This window comes from Hippoglossus hippoglossus, chromosome 1, assembly GCF_009819705.1.
Source record: "Hippoglossus hippoglossus isolate fHipHip1 chromosome 1, fHipHip1.pri, whole genome shotgun sequence".
Taxonomy (NCBI): Eukaryota; Metazoa; Chordata; class Actinopteri; order Pleuronectiformes; family Pleuronectidae; genus Hippoglossus; species Hippoglossus hippoglossus.
The window spans coordinates 660,433-678,245 of record NC_047151.1 but is presented as its reverse complement, the minus strand read 5'-3'; the positions used below and the strand labels follow the sequence as shown (position 1 = coordinate 678,245).

The 17,813-nt window shown below is 42.3% G+C and overlaps 1 protein-coding gene across 2 annotated transcripts; it reads right to left on the bottom strand.

The window, feature by feature from the left end:
- Positions 1–10,352: 10,352 nt before the first annotated feature.
- Positions 10,353–16,282, bottom strand: gstt1b (glutathione S-transferase theta 1b). 2 transcript variants are annotated; one of them, XM_034608516.1, is made up of 5 exons: positions 15,878–16,282; positions 14,605–14,692; positions 14,373–14,523; positions 11,719–11,895; positions 10,353–10,664 (listed from the first exon to the last, which is right to left on the bottom strand). In XM_034608516.1, exons 1-5 carry the CDS (start codon positions 15,981–15,983, stop codon positions 10,467–10,469), a joined length of 720 nt encoding a protein of 239 aa, XP_034464407.1. In that variant the 5' UTR covers positions 15,984–16,282; the 3' UTR covers positions 10,353–10,466. The 2 variants fall into 2 exon arrangements, with proteins under 2 accessions (XP_034464407.1, XP_034464489.1); XM_034608598.1 differs by having other exon boundaries at positions 11,719–11,856.
- Between the last annotated feature and the right edge of the window lie 1,531 nt (positions 16,283–17,813).

Sequence of the window (17,813 nt, the reverse complement as noted above, 5' to 3'; positions counted from 1 at the left end):
ATCATTACCCTTCATTTTACAGAATAGTTCATTTCGAGGAAGTGCTAACACAGAATAAAAGAACAAAAGAAATTAAATTTAAAATAATTAATCAAATTCTCAATGAAAAGCCCCCAAATTGTACCCCGTATTAAACAATTCTGCAGTTGAATAAAAACCACAATAGCAGCCCATCAAAATTCCATTCACTGTTCAGCTATATAAAGTCTAACAGTACCACTGGATCATTTTATTGATGAGCTGTACACAACTGACTGACTCCACTCATAATACTGGGTGATGTAACATACAGCTTAATAAACACAAAGTAAACTAAATATAAAGAAAGTTAAAACAAGTACTGCAAGTCAGGATATGCAGCATAGATATAAAATGAAAAAAACCTGAAGCCCTCAGTCAGGAAAAATACAGTTCCTGTGGTGCAAGCTTTTGGTCCTGATGGGTGCATCCTCCTGAGAAAAGAGGGTGTCTCAGTAAGTTTGTGTCCATAATGGGAGGGATCTGCCGCAACCTGGAGGCTTACAGGTCCTGAAAGGAATGGCAGATTGCAGCCAGTGATGCTCTTTACAGAGGAAATGATTCGCTGAACTCTGACCTTCTCATTGGCAGTGGAAGCAGCATGGCAGATGGTGATGAAGGAAGGACTCAATAGCGTGAAGTGCACTATTGTCTTTGACAAATGACTGCAGCAGAGAGTTAGGGCTTTGCTGGGCTTTGTTGATGAGTGACTTGATGCTCAGCTTTCACTTGAGGTCCTGTGTGATCATGCCCAGGAAGCAGAAGTACTCTAAAGTATTTACCAGGGGAGTCACACAGGGTAATGGGGATTAGTGGGGCTGGCCTTCGTACTGAAGACATCCGTCTCCACTGTCTTAAAAAGTATTAAAGGGCCCATAATTTACACCTTTCTGGGATTTAATTTGAGGTATTGATACCCCTAAGATCGGTGTCATAGGCATAGAAATGATATGATATCCTCTTAAAATGGCTGATCACGTTTCCTCATGGGAGCACGCACAGCGAAAATCGGATGGGACCATGATTCGAACGTTGTGGGACTCCGTACAATAGTGGAGCCAAGGATGAGATGTTATTTCCAATGGAAACGGAAATTTGTCTATCTGAGAGATAAGACTTGAACCATCTAAGGGCAGTTCCAGATATGCCGACGCACTGCATGAGTCTATTGATGAGAATGTTATGATCAATGGTGTCAAATGCGGAACAGAGTCAAGGACCAGTAATACATTACAACCAACAGCATCGGCAGACATCAATAAATCATTAATAATTTTAAGGGGAGCAGTTTCCGTACTGTGTCGTTTGTGAAATCCAGACTGGAATTTGTCAAAAATTGTATTATATGTTGTCATGTTGTCCTGGCACCAAGATGTCAGGGCTCTGACCTCATCTCTCCATCTCATCGTCGCCGGTTATCAGGCCTATGATGGTTGTGTCATCAGCAAATTTGATGATGGTGTTGGAGCTGTGGGTGGCCACGCAGTCATGTGTGAACAGGGAGTATAGGAGAGGACTGAGCACGCAGCCCTGGGGGGCGCCGGTGTTGAGAGTCAGGGTGGATGATGTGGTGCTGCCTATCCGCACAGCCTGGTGTCTGCCCGTCAGGAAGTTCAGGATCCAATCACAGAGGGGGCAGTTGAGCCCAAGGTCTCTGAGCTTGGTGACGAGCTTCAAGGGCACAATGGTATTAAATGCTGAACTGTGGTCAATGAACAGCATTCTCACATATGTGTCCCTCTGTTTCAGGTGGGAGAAGGCAGTGTGTAAGGTGAGGGAGATTGCATCTGCAGATTACCTATTTGGCCTTTAGGCAAACTGAAGTGGGTCCAGTGAGTCAGGGAGGGAGGGAGGGAAGAGGTGATGAAGGATTTGACTAACCATCAAAGGACTTCATTATGGTGGAGGTGAGTGCTACTGGGTGGTAGTTGTTCAGGCAGAGGGTTTGGGGTTTCTTCGGAACAGGGACAATGATGGTCTCCTTGAAGCATGTGGGGAGTACAGACTGGAGCAGTAACAAGTTGAAAATGTCTGTGAACACATCTGCCAGCTGATCTGCACACACCGTGAGAGCTCGGTCAGGGATGCGATCAGGTCAAGGTGCCTTGTGTGTGTTAATTTGTTTAAGTGATCTCCACATATTTGCCCTGGATATTACAGGGGGGCAGCGGTCCTCCGTTTGTGGTCTCAAAGCATGCATAGAAGGTGTTGTTCATATGGGAGAGATGCAGACACCAACTCAGCTCTGCTGGTCTTCCTTTTGTAGTTTGTGATGGTTTTTAGTCCAGCCCACATGTTCCTAGAGTTGGAGCCCTGGTAGTGAGACTCCACTTTGGAATTCCCCGTACAGTAATCCTCGGTATCACACCATCAATGCATCTGATGATTTAGCTGATGGCCGAGTCCATTTATGTGTTTATGTTGATGACTGAAGCAGTCATGTAGAGCCAAGTCTGAATGGTCGCGCCACCGCTGAATGGTCCGATTCACCGGTCTGTCATGTTTGAGTTTCTGCCCAGAATGGAGAGCCCCTCGGGAACAATGGTATATTCCGGGATCACGGGGTCGAGCCAAGTCTCAGTGAAAACATCTTAACATATCAAAAATCAGACATGTCCTGTCTCAAAAAGATGCAGAAAAACTAGTCCATGCCTTTTTTACATCCAGACTTGATTATTGTAATTCCTTAGTATCAGGCTGCAGCAGTAAGTCGTTAAAGACTCGGCAGCTTATCCAAAATGCTGCAGCACGTGTCCTGACAAGAACCTCACCTTCAAGGCCCTTAATAATATGGCACCATTATACCTTAAAGAGCTGTTAGTACCTTATCAACCCACTAGAGCACTGCGCTCCCAGAATTCAGGCTTACTTGTCGTCCCTAAAGTCTCTAAAAGTAGAGTAGGAGTCAGAGCTTTCAGCTATCAAGCTCCTCTCCTGTGGAATCATATCCCACTTTCAGTTCAGGAGGCAGACACCATCTGTACGTTTAAGAGTAGGATTAAAACCTTCCTTTACGATAAAGCTTATAGTTAGAGCCGGTCCAGGTTAGTCTTAGACCTGCTCTTGGTTATGCTGCTAAAGGTCTAGAATGCCGGGGGACACATGACACAAGGAGCTGCTCTTCCCAGCTTCTCCTTCCTCTTCTCCCTTATCATATCAAAGAACTTAATATCTTATCAATACATGTTACTGACTTGACTTCTTCCCCTGAGTCCCTTTGCCTTATCGTCTGCAAATCTTTGTTTACACCGTGGATTATGATGGTGGATCGCGTATCAGAGATCGTGATCGTAATGGCGGATCCTGTATCGTGCTGGCTGATTGTGATAATATTGGTGGATCCTTTATCGTGTTGGCATCTGATAGTGGTGGTGGACCACGATTGAGGTGGCAGCTGATGGTGGATCCTGATGGCCGCAGTGGATCATGACTGTGGACTATAGTGGCCTCCGATCTTGACTGTGGATCATGATCGTGGTGGCTGCTGACCATGGACTATGATTACAACAAGACTGCTTGATATACAATATTTCTACTCAGATACTCCACCATTATTGACAATAATCCATCAATTCATTTACCTTCAATTATGCTACAAAGTGTTTATTCTAATCAATGCTGCAAATACCCTTATCTTTCTGATTACACGTGAGAGGGATCCCTCACATGTGGCTCTCTCTGAGGTTTCTACCTTCTTTTTACCCTGTTAAAAGGTTTTTTTTATGTAGATTTTCCTTACTCTTGTTGAGGGTTATGGGCAGAGGAGGTCACACCTTGTTAAAGCACTATGAGACGAAATGTGAAATGTGAATATGGGCTATACAAATAAAATTTGATTGATTGATTGAAACCATTTCATTACAGTTCTTCTTCTTCAGTTCTCCTGCTCCGAAGTTGTTCCAGCTTATTATCCAGAGACTGAAAATTAGCCCGAAGAATACTCGATAGTGGAGTCCAGTTTTCGCGACTAGGATTCCGGCCCACTACCCTTGTTTCCTTCGTCGCCTCTGTGCGAACCTGTATGGTTTGATCTGAGATCTGTTTACCAGTGGCCAATTAGATATAGAAGTTGATTCCAGCCGGGTAGGTCTGGATGGTTGAGGACCGGATGTTTTGAATAGAAAGAGCATGGGTGATAAAACTGCAAATAGACAGAGCAGGTGGTATGAGGAGTGAAATGCCTTAAAACTATTCCATCCGGTAAAGTAGGCTGAGAGAGTGCTTGGGGAGAGCATGGCTTCGTGTGAGGTGTAAACAAGGATTTCCAACTGTGGAGTTAGTTGAAAATCCTGGCTAAAATCGGTGGGACTGGTATGGGGTGAGTATCCGATTCTGGGGCCAAGAGTCTGAATTTCTGAAATGAGAACCGATACAGTGAATCGGCGATGTTGTTCTGGTACCCAGGGATGTTGGCTACCCTGAGGATGAACTGGTGTTGGGCTGAGATTAATGTGAGTCCGGCAGGAATTGCATAATGGCTGGATGACCTTTGTTGAGGATTTCTACGACTGCGGTATTATCCGTGTGAATGAGTATGGACTTCCTGGACCATTCATGCCCCCAAAGAATGGAAGCTTTGACTGTGGGATATATCTCATGAAGTGCAAATGAAGGACATCTGGAGTCTGAATCGAGAGATTTAAACTCTGGGGGCCAAACAGAGGCGAAACCATCTCCCTCTGCAATGGCCACCGAAACCTGTTGAGGGAGCTGCATCTGTGAAAAGTTGGATATCCTCAGGGTGAGTGATGAATTCATCATAGAAGAATGAAATTCCTTTTCAAGAGGACAGAAAAAGTTGCCACGGGTGCATTTGCATTTTGCATGCATTGTCCAGGACAACAATCATGGATGGCTGCAGCTTTGGTCAACAGGTTAGTGAGGAAGGATTTCCCTTGTGGAATTATGTGGATGGCATAATTGAGATGGCCAAGGAGGGTTAGTAGTTGCCGTTTTGTGCATCTGTCCGCCAGAAGATAGTTTGACAGGAGCACAGTGATGCCTAGATATATGAAATTAGTATTAAAATATAAACAAATTCCAAATGAATTAAACATTAAACTCTGACATCATCATCCTGTAATCCAGGACTTCTATTCTTCCATTCATCCCTAAAATTAAAGAATGGACAGTAGCAAATCATCTTCAAGCTCATCTAAATAGCAGTTACCTTTTTGAGCCATTTCATTGCGACCTACACATAGGAAAGAAACAAAAATCTAAATTACAAATGATCTCTTTATGCCAACACTTGACCTTTGGGGCTCAGTCTCTCACAATCTCCTTTGGATGCCGTTCAGCTACTTCAGTGTTCCAAAACTATTAACAGCCCTTTTCAAATCCGAGGACAGGACCAACAACTAAGCCTCCCAAGTCAAATACACCAGAGCATGGCAGCATCTGGAAATTTGCATCATGGCAGGATGCACCATCTCCCCGCTAGCATTCACCATGGTTCGCCATCAGTCTCCTCCCTCTGTGTGGCCCTTGACCATTTATGAAATCCCACCCTCCAAGGTTGACAGACTGGAGAGAGTGGTCGTTTCATTTGCAGAAAAAATGGCTTGGTGTCCCTTGGCCTTGGAGAGTGCAGTCCATTCTCCTCGTGGTTGAGGAGGTGCGCTACTAAAAGCAAGAGATGAGGTGTTAAAAGGTCATCTCTCAAGCAAAGCAGGATGCAATTGATGCAATGGGAGGGGGAAGAGAAAGTTCTCTTGGAACAACCTGTGGGACATCGAAGCACATCGAACTAGCTTCATTATACGAGCCACCTATGATGTCCTGCCATCTCCAGTTCGATTGGTAATGTTATCGCAATTAAAAGGCCAAAACACAACGCTGAGATGCACAACTGTAGATATTTCTCTTATCTGTTGGTGGTTGCCAACATCAAGTGGTGGTTGGCGTCTGTGGCAATTGATGATGCCACCGGGGTCTCCCAAACACACTCAGGTATATGTACTCTACAAAGGGATTGTATCCCCTAGTCCTGAAACAGAACTTTCTGCCACCAGATAAGGGCCTTCTCACCACTCACATCCTCCTTGACCTTTGATACCATCTCATTCAATGCTATTGCAATACCTGGTTGGTATTAGAACCAATGGCTCTACACTATTCTGGTTGACATCATAAACATTTTGTACAGGGGACAATGTGTGGTCTGCACCAACACCAGTCACAAATGGCATGCCCCAGGGTTTGTTGTTGGGACCATTTATATTCATTATATACATCCTCCCCCTTGGTAACATTCTCTCTAGATTTGGAATCATCACCCAGCTCCACTGGCTTCCGGTTCAACAAAGGATACAAAATCCTACTGCTTACCCTTCAAAGCCCTCCATAACTTGGCTCCCCCTTACCTTTCCCGTATTTAAACTCAGCACTCCCTAAAACACAACGTACTTCACTACACTACTATATGTACATAATTTACCAGATTTGTCCCGCAGTTTCATGATGCCTCTTTGCCTGCTTGATCCATCTTTCACTGTGCACATTCATGAAGCGGCTGTGGCTGAGGGGGTAGAGCAGTTGTCCTCTAACCAGAAGGTCAGCAGCTTGAATCCCAGCCCATGCTGAATCATCCTTCGGCAAGATGCCCCCCAAAAAATGGCTCCTCATAGATGTTGAATGTACTAATCTTAAGTCTCTTTGGATAAAAGCATCAGGTAATATAAAATGTAATGTGACAAGCATACAGTTTTCTAGCAGGTAGTCACATCCGTGTCACACAAACCTGTGTCATCCCCCTGCCTAATCAGCTCTGAAAGTGGAATATTATTCCCATCAAGTTTGGTGAAAATCCATTCATACATTTTATACAGACAGGGGTGAAAACAATACCCAATATTGTTTCACACGAATCTCCACAAATCAGCAGTGGCTCATTGACATGTAAAGGAACACACCCACAAACAGGCTACTCTGAACAGGGTTTTGAGAAGGGTGTTGTGGTACTTCATCCTTTTGGTATTTTGACCATACAAATGTTTTAAGGGATAGTTCATCCAAAAATGAAAATTCACTAATGATCTACTCCCCCCTATGCCGATGGGGGGATTGGTAAAGAAAAATTCAACTCGAAACAAGGTCATTTACACCATGTTTTAAGCTTAAATTTCCGCTGATATCTTCCAACGAGGTGCATTCAGGGACTGTCGGAAATGCTAATGTCTGCTAGCATAGCCACTTCTGGTTGACTGTTGGGCTTAAAACACGGTGGAAATGACCTTGTTTCGAGGCCATTTGAATATAGCAACTACTCTCCAGCCAGACATTGTCATGTCGTCTGCAATGGAGAAATTACATTACATTTAGCTGACGCTTTTATCCAAAGCGACTTACAATAAGTGCATTCGACCATGAGGGTACAAACCCAGAACAACAAGAATAGAGAAAGTACAATTTCTTCAAAAAAGCTAAACTACAAAGTGCTATAAGTAAGTGCCATTTTAAGTGCTACTAAATTGTTAGTTTTAAAAATGTTATTCAAGGTATAGTCGGAAGAGATGTGTTTTTAGTTTGCGGCGGATGATGTATAGACTTTCTGCTGTCCTGATGTCCATGGGGAGCTCATTCCACCATTTAGGAGTCAGGACAGCAAACAGTCGTGATTTTGTTGAGTGTTTAGCTCGCAGTGAGGGAGCAGCAAGCCGATTGGCAGATGCAGAGCGGAGTGGACGGGCTGGGGTGTAACGTTTGACCATGTCCTGGATGTAGACTGGACCTGATCCGTTCACAGCACGGTACGCAAGTACTAATGTTTTGAAACGGATGCGGGCAGCCACCGGTAACCAGTGAAGGGAGCGGAGGAGCGGATTAAGAAATGCATCTTAATCATCGAGCTGACCTTCCCCTGGGAAGAGGGCATGACAGCAGCCTATGAAAGGAAACACCTCAAGTACTCTGAGCTTGCAGCAGAGTGCCGAGAGGCTGGCTGGAAAAGACAAGGTCTTCCCAGTGGATGTTGGATGTCGGGGCTTTATCTGCGGCAGAAAAAGCTAGCTACTGGCTGTGGCTCAGGAGGAAGGAGAACTATTGGGGTCCAACAACCCCTTAAAGGCAGCTGCAGGGGGGTGGCGGAGGGAAAGTCCCCAATATGCCACTGTGTGCCCATCGGTAGATGTACTGGAAACATCCATGAGAAAATTTTAAGATATTCCCTCAAGCTGATCTTAAGATATCATATTCAAGACAAACATAATTAGAATTGCCCTCCTGTGACAAATCAAATTGTTTTGAATGAAATTGAATAAACATACTTTGTGAGGCCACCGTGACTTTGACTTTTGGTTGCCAAAAGAAATCTAAGTAAAAATAAATGTTTGTACCAAATGTGAAAGGATTCCCTGAAGGGGTTACAGCGATATCACATTCACATGGCAAAAATGTGCTTTGTGAGGTCATAGTGACCTGGACCTTTGACCACCAAATTCTATTCAGGTCATCCTTGAGTCCAAGTGAATGTTTGTGCCACATGTAATGAAATTCCCTATGGGCATTCCTAATTCTGTGTTAAAAAACATACACATATTTTGTGAGGCCACTATAATTAATTTTGATTCCTCTACCGCTTTTGTCCTGGCCCTGAGCCGGGTTGTGACAGTTAGAAATTCATCAGTGTGCTGCTGTAGCAGTGTTGCATGTGTTAACATTTAAGTTTTAAAATAAAAAAAAAGTAAGTCAAATGGTACTGAGTAGTACCATTAATTATACTCATCTTGCACTGTCAGCTCTCTACAGTATGTTAAATTTGTCCTGAGGAAGAAACTGAATGCTTAACTGCTCCTGATGCAAAATCAGCGTGTGGATGAGACATACATTGGAAAGAAAAAAGAAAGAAAGAAATTGTTTAGTTTACTTGTAATAAAAGGTTATATGTGGGTTTTCCACATGGTAACAGCATGGCATTGTTTCAGAAACACTGCCATGCTGCTATCTACCCCGACACAGCAGGAGAAATGACTCAACATCAGACACATGCTAGGTTTATCTTCAATCAATCAATCAATCAATCAATCAAATTTTATTTGTATAGCCCATATTCACAAATCACAATTTGTCTCATAGGGCTTTAACAAGGTGTGACATCCTCTGCCCTTAACCCTCAACAAGAGTAAGGAAAAACTACTTAAAAACCCTTTTAACAGGGAAAAAAGAACGTAGAAACCTCAGAGAGAGCCACATGTGAGGGATCCCTCTCCCAGGACGGACAGAAGTGCAATGGATGTCAAGTGTAAAGGAGAACATCAAGATAAAGGTTTTAGCAGCATTGATTAGGGTAAACATTTTGAAGTATAACTGAAGGTCAGTGAATTGGTGGATTAATGTCATTAATGGTCAAGTGTCTGAGGAGAAATACTATGTATCGAGCAGTCCTGCTGCAATCATAGTCCATGGTCAGCAGCCAGCAAGATCATGATCCACCATCAAGATCGGATGCCACTATAGTCCACAGTCATTGTCCACTGCCGCCATTAGGATCCATCATCAGCTGCCACCTCGGTCGTGGTCCACTACCAGTATCTGATGCCAACACGATAAAGGATCTGCCTTTGTTATCACGATCAGCCAGCACGATGCAGAATCCGCCATACTGGATCCACCATTACGACCTCTGATACGTGATCCACAGATCCTAATCCATGATGTGGCCACAGCCGCGGCCCTGGATCTGCGGACGATAAGGCAAAGGGACTCCGGGGAAGAAGTCAAGTAAAGTCTTAATCGACTTAAAACCTCAAGTAACCGTACTACTTACTTTCTTTCATTAGACAAAATAAGTCAATCAGTATTAGCAATGTTAATTCAAATCAACCAGTACAGAAGCGTCACAACATAAGTATCATTCATGGACTATGTTTTAAGCTGACTATAAAGTGCTGTGTGAAATTTCAAACTGACACAGCTGCCTATGAACATGTGACCTTTTCACAACACACTACTCTATATTATCCTCATGATGACGCAATGAAACTTTCAGTTTGGACCAAAAATCACTATGACTAACAAACACAGAGCACTATTTATTGAGGCTTGAAAGAACATCACATGAAACACAGCTGATTGACTGCATTTGACCACAGAGAAGATTTAAGGAAATATGTGTGCAGTTATCTCAAAGTTCACATTCCTCTATGTTACATAATCAGGCTGCCTGAATAAACAACTGCGCCTTTCTGCCTCCAAGGCCCGGTCCAGCAAATCACATGTTGCAATACTGAGGGAAAACATTCTGGTGCTTTTACTGCCACTGAGGGAAGTCCTCATACAAGGGTTAGGGTTTTAATGACACAATAAGAAAAAAAGTTGTTAAAACCATTGTCATGAACTTGTTCCCCATAGTATTTTATTCGTACCAGATTCATACAACTTACCAACGCTGATTGTAATGAGTTACCACAAAATTTACCAAGCTAGTTTAGACTGAACCAATGTTCTCTTCACATGAACAATTTGAGGATCTTGGGCTTGAAGAACTGCATCTTGCTGGCGTCCATCAATGTCACACTCTCCTGGGCTCCCAGGAGGGACTGGTGGGCGTCATCAAACAGCTCTTTCCCAATTGCAGCCTGGACTCTGTCCCGCCATGCACTCAGTTTGGGTCTGCCCTCAAACACATCCAGGCCGGATCCAACAGGCTGTCAGTGGGACAAAGGAGGGTAGAGAGGGGACCATTAATGTAAAAAGAGCCAACTCTTGAGCCACCTCCTCTGACTACTAACCCCTATGAGAGGTTGCACAAACACAAAACTTATAGTTTTGTTTCAGTCACAAAGCTCTCATCAACCTTGATCAGCAACTGTATTCTGTGCACTAACATCTCCATTTCCAACTGGGGGACTAGGAACAGAACAGATAAGTCACTTCAGCACAAATTAAAAACCAACAGCACAAATATGCTGTGATCTCAAACGCTATTTAGAAGCTAACTGTTGTGTTGTAATGGGGTTGTTGTCTGTGGGTTTTAGCAGCCAGCTGTTGTTCCCTCTTCCTAGTATTGTGTAGTGGCACATTTAGCATTTAGTGGTATTGTGCGGGACGGTACCTGCTTACTTTCACCACAGCTACTACTCTTATAGCATGACTGGATACAAAATACAAGCAGTGTATGTGCCAAGCTAGGTCTTGGATCGGAATGTAAAAATTTGTGTATTTTCAAAATGTAAAGCAGTGTCACTTTTCAACTTACTCTATGCTGAGATGTCTGATTCTCTCACTGGCTTTGGTTGTTTTCTCTTGTCTCTTTTTGGCATGCTGAATTACTTCTCCAGTGCTCCTCTGTTTATATGTGGCCCAAAACTTTTATGTAATGTTACACATGCTGGAACTGGAAATTTGCTGCAACACAGCAGTGTTTTCCATATAGTTTTCTTCCATATCTATCAGATTATTGTCTTGTAGTTGTTGTTCTAACTGGTCAATTTTGACCAGGATGTTTTAATTAAGCAGATAGATTTTTCTGCTCCCAAGTGGACAAAGAGTTCTTTAGTGACTGCTTGGATTTTTAAAGACATTTTAAATATTGTTTTTGTCTTGCCAGTAAAATGAAAAGGTATTATCACTTGCACAGAAATTTCCGACAACACAAGACATCTAAAACAGTGTTGATATTCAAACTGGTTGGCAGAAACGTAAATGACCATGGCCCTTTATCAGTCCTCTGGACTGGACTTAACTATTTTGGATGTTTACCTGCATAACCTCCACAATGGCAACCAGGTCAGCCAATGAGAAGTTATCTCCTGCAATGAATGGCTTGTCCTGGATAAACTTTTCCTCCAGGAGTTTCAAGGATCCATTTAAGTCCTCCAAGGCTGAATCCAACTTGTCCTGCGGGACATCCACGCCCAGAATCTTGGGAATCAAAAGCTACAACACAAACAAATATCTCGATTGGAATTACCTGCAAGAGCTGATTAAAAAACAAAAACTATTCAACTACGTATTTATTAATAGTTCCATTTTTAGCATTTTTCTCCACTCACCCTAACCAGTCGAGGCAGATGGCCACCCACATTGGGTCTGGTTTTGCTAGAGGTTTCTTCCACGTTTTTTCTCTCCACAGTTGCCTAAGTGCTTGCTCGTTGTGGGAACTGTTGGTTTTTCTATAATTTTAAGGTCTCGACCTTACTATGTAAAGTGCCTTGAGATAATGTATGTTATGATTTGGCACTATACAAATAAAAATGAATTGAACACATTACTTTTCCTTTAGTCTAACAGACGTTTTTCTTTCATTCAGCACAAGCTAAATGTATGATGGCACACAATGCTCGGTTAGTGACTATTAATTGTAGACTACTTTTCACGATCCATTGTGGGATACAATGAGTCCACTATATAGAGTATTCAAATTTTCTAATTAAACATTCAGACAGCACTAAAAAAGGGCAAACTCACTATATAGTGGACTTTATCATGAGTAGTGAGAGATCTTTGACACAGCCTGCGACTTTGCTACACAGTGCTACACATGGCACTACACATGTGTAGCACTTTTTCTATGAGAACAGCACAGACGTCAGGGGCAATTTGGGGTTCAGTTTCCTGCCCAAGGACACTTTGGTACGTGCATTTGGGTAGAATTGGATCACTGTCGACTGAAGTGTTGTGGAAGTAGAGCCTCATTTTTAGGATGTTCACAGAAAGCAGGAATTACAGTTAAGACCACACTAATGGTGTGTGAAAAGAAAATGACACAATACAAGACACCTTTTTTGAAAACCACAACTGAGCTTGTTTCCAGTAAGAGGGTATCATTCTATTTCATTGTGTTGGGATCAGTAACAGTGAATAGTGAAACAAATGCCCAGATATACTATAAAAGGCAATAGGAAACAAGTGAAATCTAGAGCTGCTAATGGTTGGGCCATGGTTTTGTGTGAAACCACACTTCGGCCTACATGTGCCATCAAAGCCGGAAGCAGCATGTCCCTCCAGGACTCCGTCTCCCAGGGGCCATTAAAAACCAGAGCAAGGAACTCAATGTCCCAGAGGGCATCAACTTCACACAGAGGGGTGGAAACCCCCCCCAGGGACACAGGTTTCAACTCCCATTGGTCACTCTGGACCCCATGACCTGTGAGGTCACCGGGCCAATATAAGCTAAGTTCTCCAGCTTCTCGCTCTCGATCTCTTCTTTTTCTACACTCCCTCCAAGGAGAGAAGGCTGTCGAGCCAGTTCCTGCCTCTTCCTACGATCCTTCCACAGGAGGGAAGGCTGTCGAGCCTCTTCTCCAGCTCACATCTTCTCTTCCCATCCAACTCTTCGAGAGGAGCACAAAGGTGCAGCTTCCAGCTCATCTTACCAAGGAAACCTCTTCGCACTCCAAGCTCTGCCAACCCTTCAAGCAGCGACTCGATGTCCTGCTGTAAGAACTTCAAACAGCAACTGAACTCAACCGAAACCAGCAAGACGACACAAAACTGCGAACTGCACAGCAACTTCCTTTTTCCCCTTTCCACGGACTGGTAACACATCTGGGCTTAATAATTATACTAGGCTAAGCAAGACTCTTTATTCGATTCTGTGTGAGGTTTATAAGTTTGATTTGTGGTGTTGTGATATTTTGGGTACAAGTTATTGAGAAAGTAATGTTAGTCTGTTATGCTCTTCACAGTCTTTCGTTGCATCCAATCTAGTAACTTCCTCTAATTTGGCACACACACAGACACACGCATAACTCTTCACCTCATTAGCTCTACAGGTCGTAAACATTCCAATAGGTGGGGGACGGGTGTTATCTCTTTGGCCAGCCACCATCTTGAAAGCACGCTGACTCACACAGACACACGCACATACCTATCTTTGTTTAGCAATTAGACCGTTAGTAATTTGTGTTTTTATACTTTATTATATTCATAATAAATGTTTTTCTTTCACAAATGTTTTTTTATTAATGTTGCATAAGTGAATTTCGCCAACCTCTACACTGTCAAGAACCCCATATCTTTCAACTTAGCTAACTATCTATATGGTAATTTTGGTTATAGTTATTAATTTAATTGTTAATCAGAGTTCCAAAATTTGTAGTTAGAACCTGAATCTATGAGACTTAATCAATAAATTGGCTATCTTTTCCCTTCCTTTGAAGGGTGGTGCCCCGAGGTAACTTTAATCAATTAAAGTTATTGTTTAATATTAATAATAAAATATTAATATCTAATATTTTATTTTGATAACCAAATTTATTGAATGCCGAAAGGCACACCATTTTATGGTATCACGTTTGATGCATTATGGCACAACAGGAGCATTGCCCTTATATACTTCCTCAAGCTGAATTCACTTCTTCAAAGCTGGAAGCTGGAGGGAAAAGCTCACACACAGGCGTAAGTGACCATACCCGGAGCCAGAACATCTTGGATCCATGCAGACGGACAGTTGTGTGCTGCCATGACAGATACTCGTTGATGCAAGCGCGTTGGTGGAGGTCAGCTGGGTACCAGAAATCCGGAGTCTTAAACTTCTCTGCCAGATACAGCAGGATGGCAATGCTGCAGAGGCAAACACCACTAATGAGCACCACACAGGACTCACATGCAGGACATATTACCAATAAATGTTTGAATTATCACCTCTCAGCCAGGCAGAAGTCTCCATCTCGCAGAGCAGGGACTTTTCTTATCAAGTTGATCTTCCCAAATTCTTCTCCATACTGCTCGCCTGAAAGAAATTTCAGTCAGTTGTCCTCTCCTCTTTCTCTATTGACGTCCTTGATCTATCGAGAGGGCCCCTTGGCCTTTAAAAATATCCAGGCCTACTCCTATTAGTCAGTCCGTTTTCAAATATACAGACGGTTGTTACTAATTTTTACAATTACTTCCATCATTATTGGCTGCTGTCGTGTTCTTTTATCCTTAGGTATGAGAAGGGTCGGTCTTGGTTCAAAAAGTATTTATTTAGAAGCAATGAAAAGGTACAGCATAGCTATGGGCACTCAATGCACAGCCTCGGCTTTTAGTCCGTAGCTCGGGGTAGTCAAGAGTCGCCCCGAACGGATGACAGGTGCAATATTTATAATAGTAGGTTGAAGGCGTGGTCCCAGCATCTTGGAACTGGAATCCACCAATGATGAGGAGCTGCTCCCAGGTTCGTCCCTCCTTTGATAGTAGCTGGGCAAATCTTCACATTCTGACAGTGTTAAGTTTTGTGTATTAAGAAAAAGCCTTTATCCGGCTGAAGCTTTATGAGTCTTTAGTAGTTTTGCAGATACGGTGTTGTTGTTCATTGGAGTGTGAAACATTGTGTTTCTGTTTTATCGACTGTATGTTCTGTGTGTGTAAGCATGCGTATTTATCAGACAAGACAACGCCTTTCCTATCTGCCCTTCAGAAGCTGGGGCAGCTGCTTGATTTCTTTCTAAGGCATAGGTCACAGTGTCTTAATGAGCACAGTGCATTCATGTATGTGTGATGTTGAATAAAGCTAAAGGAATACTGTAATATATATAAAGGTTTATGTATGAGAACAAGTTTAAGTACAGTGTTATTGTATGCCACGGATTACAGTCTTAACACTGCTTTGTTAATTTCGCAGAATGGTTTTCTTAAGACAACATCTTGAAAAGTCTCTTTCATTTAGAGCACTGATATCTAAAATGTTCAAACGACATTATATTATTGTATAAAACTGACACTTTCTTTGCACTTTCTCATCCAGCGGGCTGGGTACATACGAGTTTATGTGGCCTGTGAAGTCACTTACCACGGATCAAAGTAGAAGAAAGTTAACAAGTATAATTTTCTTCCTCATGTTTTTATCCAAAAAGTAGTGTGGCTTCTGTCCAACTTCTCTGGTCTGGATCTGGATGTGGCTATTCCTCGTGTCTGTGTGTGAACATGAACTTACCTTCCAGCAGAGACAGCTTCTTGAACTCAAAGGGGATGTTGTTCTTTGAGGCGAATATGTAGACGGAGCGGCAGGGCTGAGAGTAGAGGTCCAGGTACAGCTCCATTGCAATGACTGCTCCGCAGCACTGTTTCCTGGGTCTGTCACACTGATATACCGCCACAAGATAGTCCACCCTGGACAAAATACGTCATTCACGTCATGAAAAAAAAAACATGACGTGAAAATAAATGTAAAAAGCGGCGTCCTGGCAGAGTAAACGCCGCTTTTTAGAGTGACGAATTTTGTCCAGGTTTGTCCAGGTTGTGGACAGTGTTAAACACTATTGAAGAATTGGTGGTTTAACTTTAATCATAATAAGGACATGAAGAATGTAGTTTTTCACACTAGTCAACACGTCGCTCCCAAAACAGAACAACTTCCGTTGTTGACCCTTCACAATAAAAGTCCCAAACTGCTACACCTATGATGACAGGAAACACAAATTCACTGACCAACCTTCCACAATAAGGCAACTAAATAAAAGTTTACATAAATTACTTTTAAATAGCCAAACGTTACACTATAAAAACTAACTGGATATAGTTGATGATATAATAAATATGTAAGTTCGTTAGCTATATTATTAGCTATATATTAACTATGTATTGCTTGTTGTGTGTCTTTTTCCTTCGGTATCGGTAATCATGAAAACCGTGAAACCGTGATATTTCCTCTGACAATAATCGTGGCACCAAAATTTCATATCGTGACATCACTAGTGCAGAGTGAAGTTAAAAAGGCTTTGCGTTCAACCTAGCTTGAGTGATTGACTCAACTGGGGGGATTTTTTCAAACATAACATGTCTGCTATTTCAAAGGTCTGTTAAGCAATGGACACAATCTTCAGACCCAAATTCACAACTTTTCACAATAAAAGCAAAAAATAAGTATTGCAGCAAAAAAATGAATGTTGTGCTTTTATTTTGTAGATAAATTCCTTAGGAAGAAGGGATTGTATGAATGTTGCTGCCATGAGATTATCAACATAGTATATCTGTAGCTGTAGTTTATCCAAAGAGGCAGAAGATGACACATTCAACTCAGTCCGCAGAATGAAGATACACTGCCCCACCTCCACTGACTGCTACACAGCGCTGGTCGCTTGTTTATTCAATTTTGATTAATAATCAATGTATTGCACGTCCAAAGCGCACCCAATTCAATTATACTGCTTTACAATTTTTCACTGCTCTTTCTCGGACCAAACAGTTTGTGAGATATGGGTCCCACATACAGACAGACAGAACTTTGTGGAGTAAATAGTTTTGTAAAACTGATAATATAGTCTTATAGAACAGTGTTAAAATGTCTTGATCTTTCATCAGCCAATTCCAAATCAATGTTTTCTGTAATAGATAGTGTTTATATTTATCCTCTCTTTGCAGACAATACTTCTTGTGATACAAGAATTATGTACAAACTTAATTTAACTACAAAAACAAAAACAAAGATAACCAACAAATAGATGCGTGAGGTACTTATTCAAGCTACAATAACTTACAATAATGTCCCTTTAGTCCGTCATGCGTTGAAGAGATTTTTCAAATAACTTGTGTTCATTCTTCCATCCATTGAAATGGGACTTAATGTGAGGCCTAATGAATAAAGCAAGCAACAAAATCAAGTAGTCAATCAGAAAATCCATGTTGTTCTGCTAAATAGGTTCTCCAGCTTCAATCAACTTTAAATAGAATCACTTCTTTGACTTTAGGTAGGATCAACTGTGACAAACCCTCTTTTTCCTTTCCTAGGGCAGTACTGTGCTGATTAAACCTTTTCTAATAAAATTAATTTGTGAAATGCGTGTGTGCCTTCGGGGGGGGGGGGGGCGGGGGCAGTGCGAGACCCTAAGCGTCCGAAGGTTGGTCGGACCACCACTAATGAGCTTTCCGTT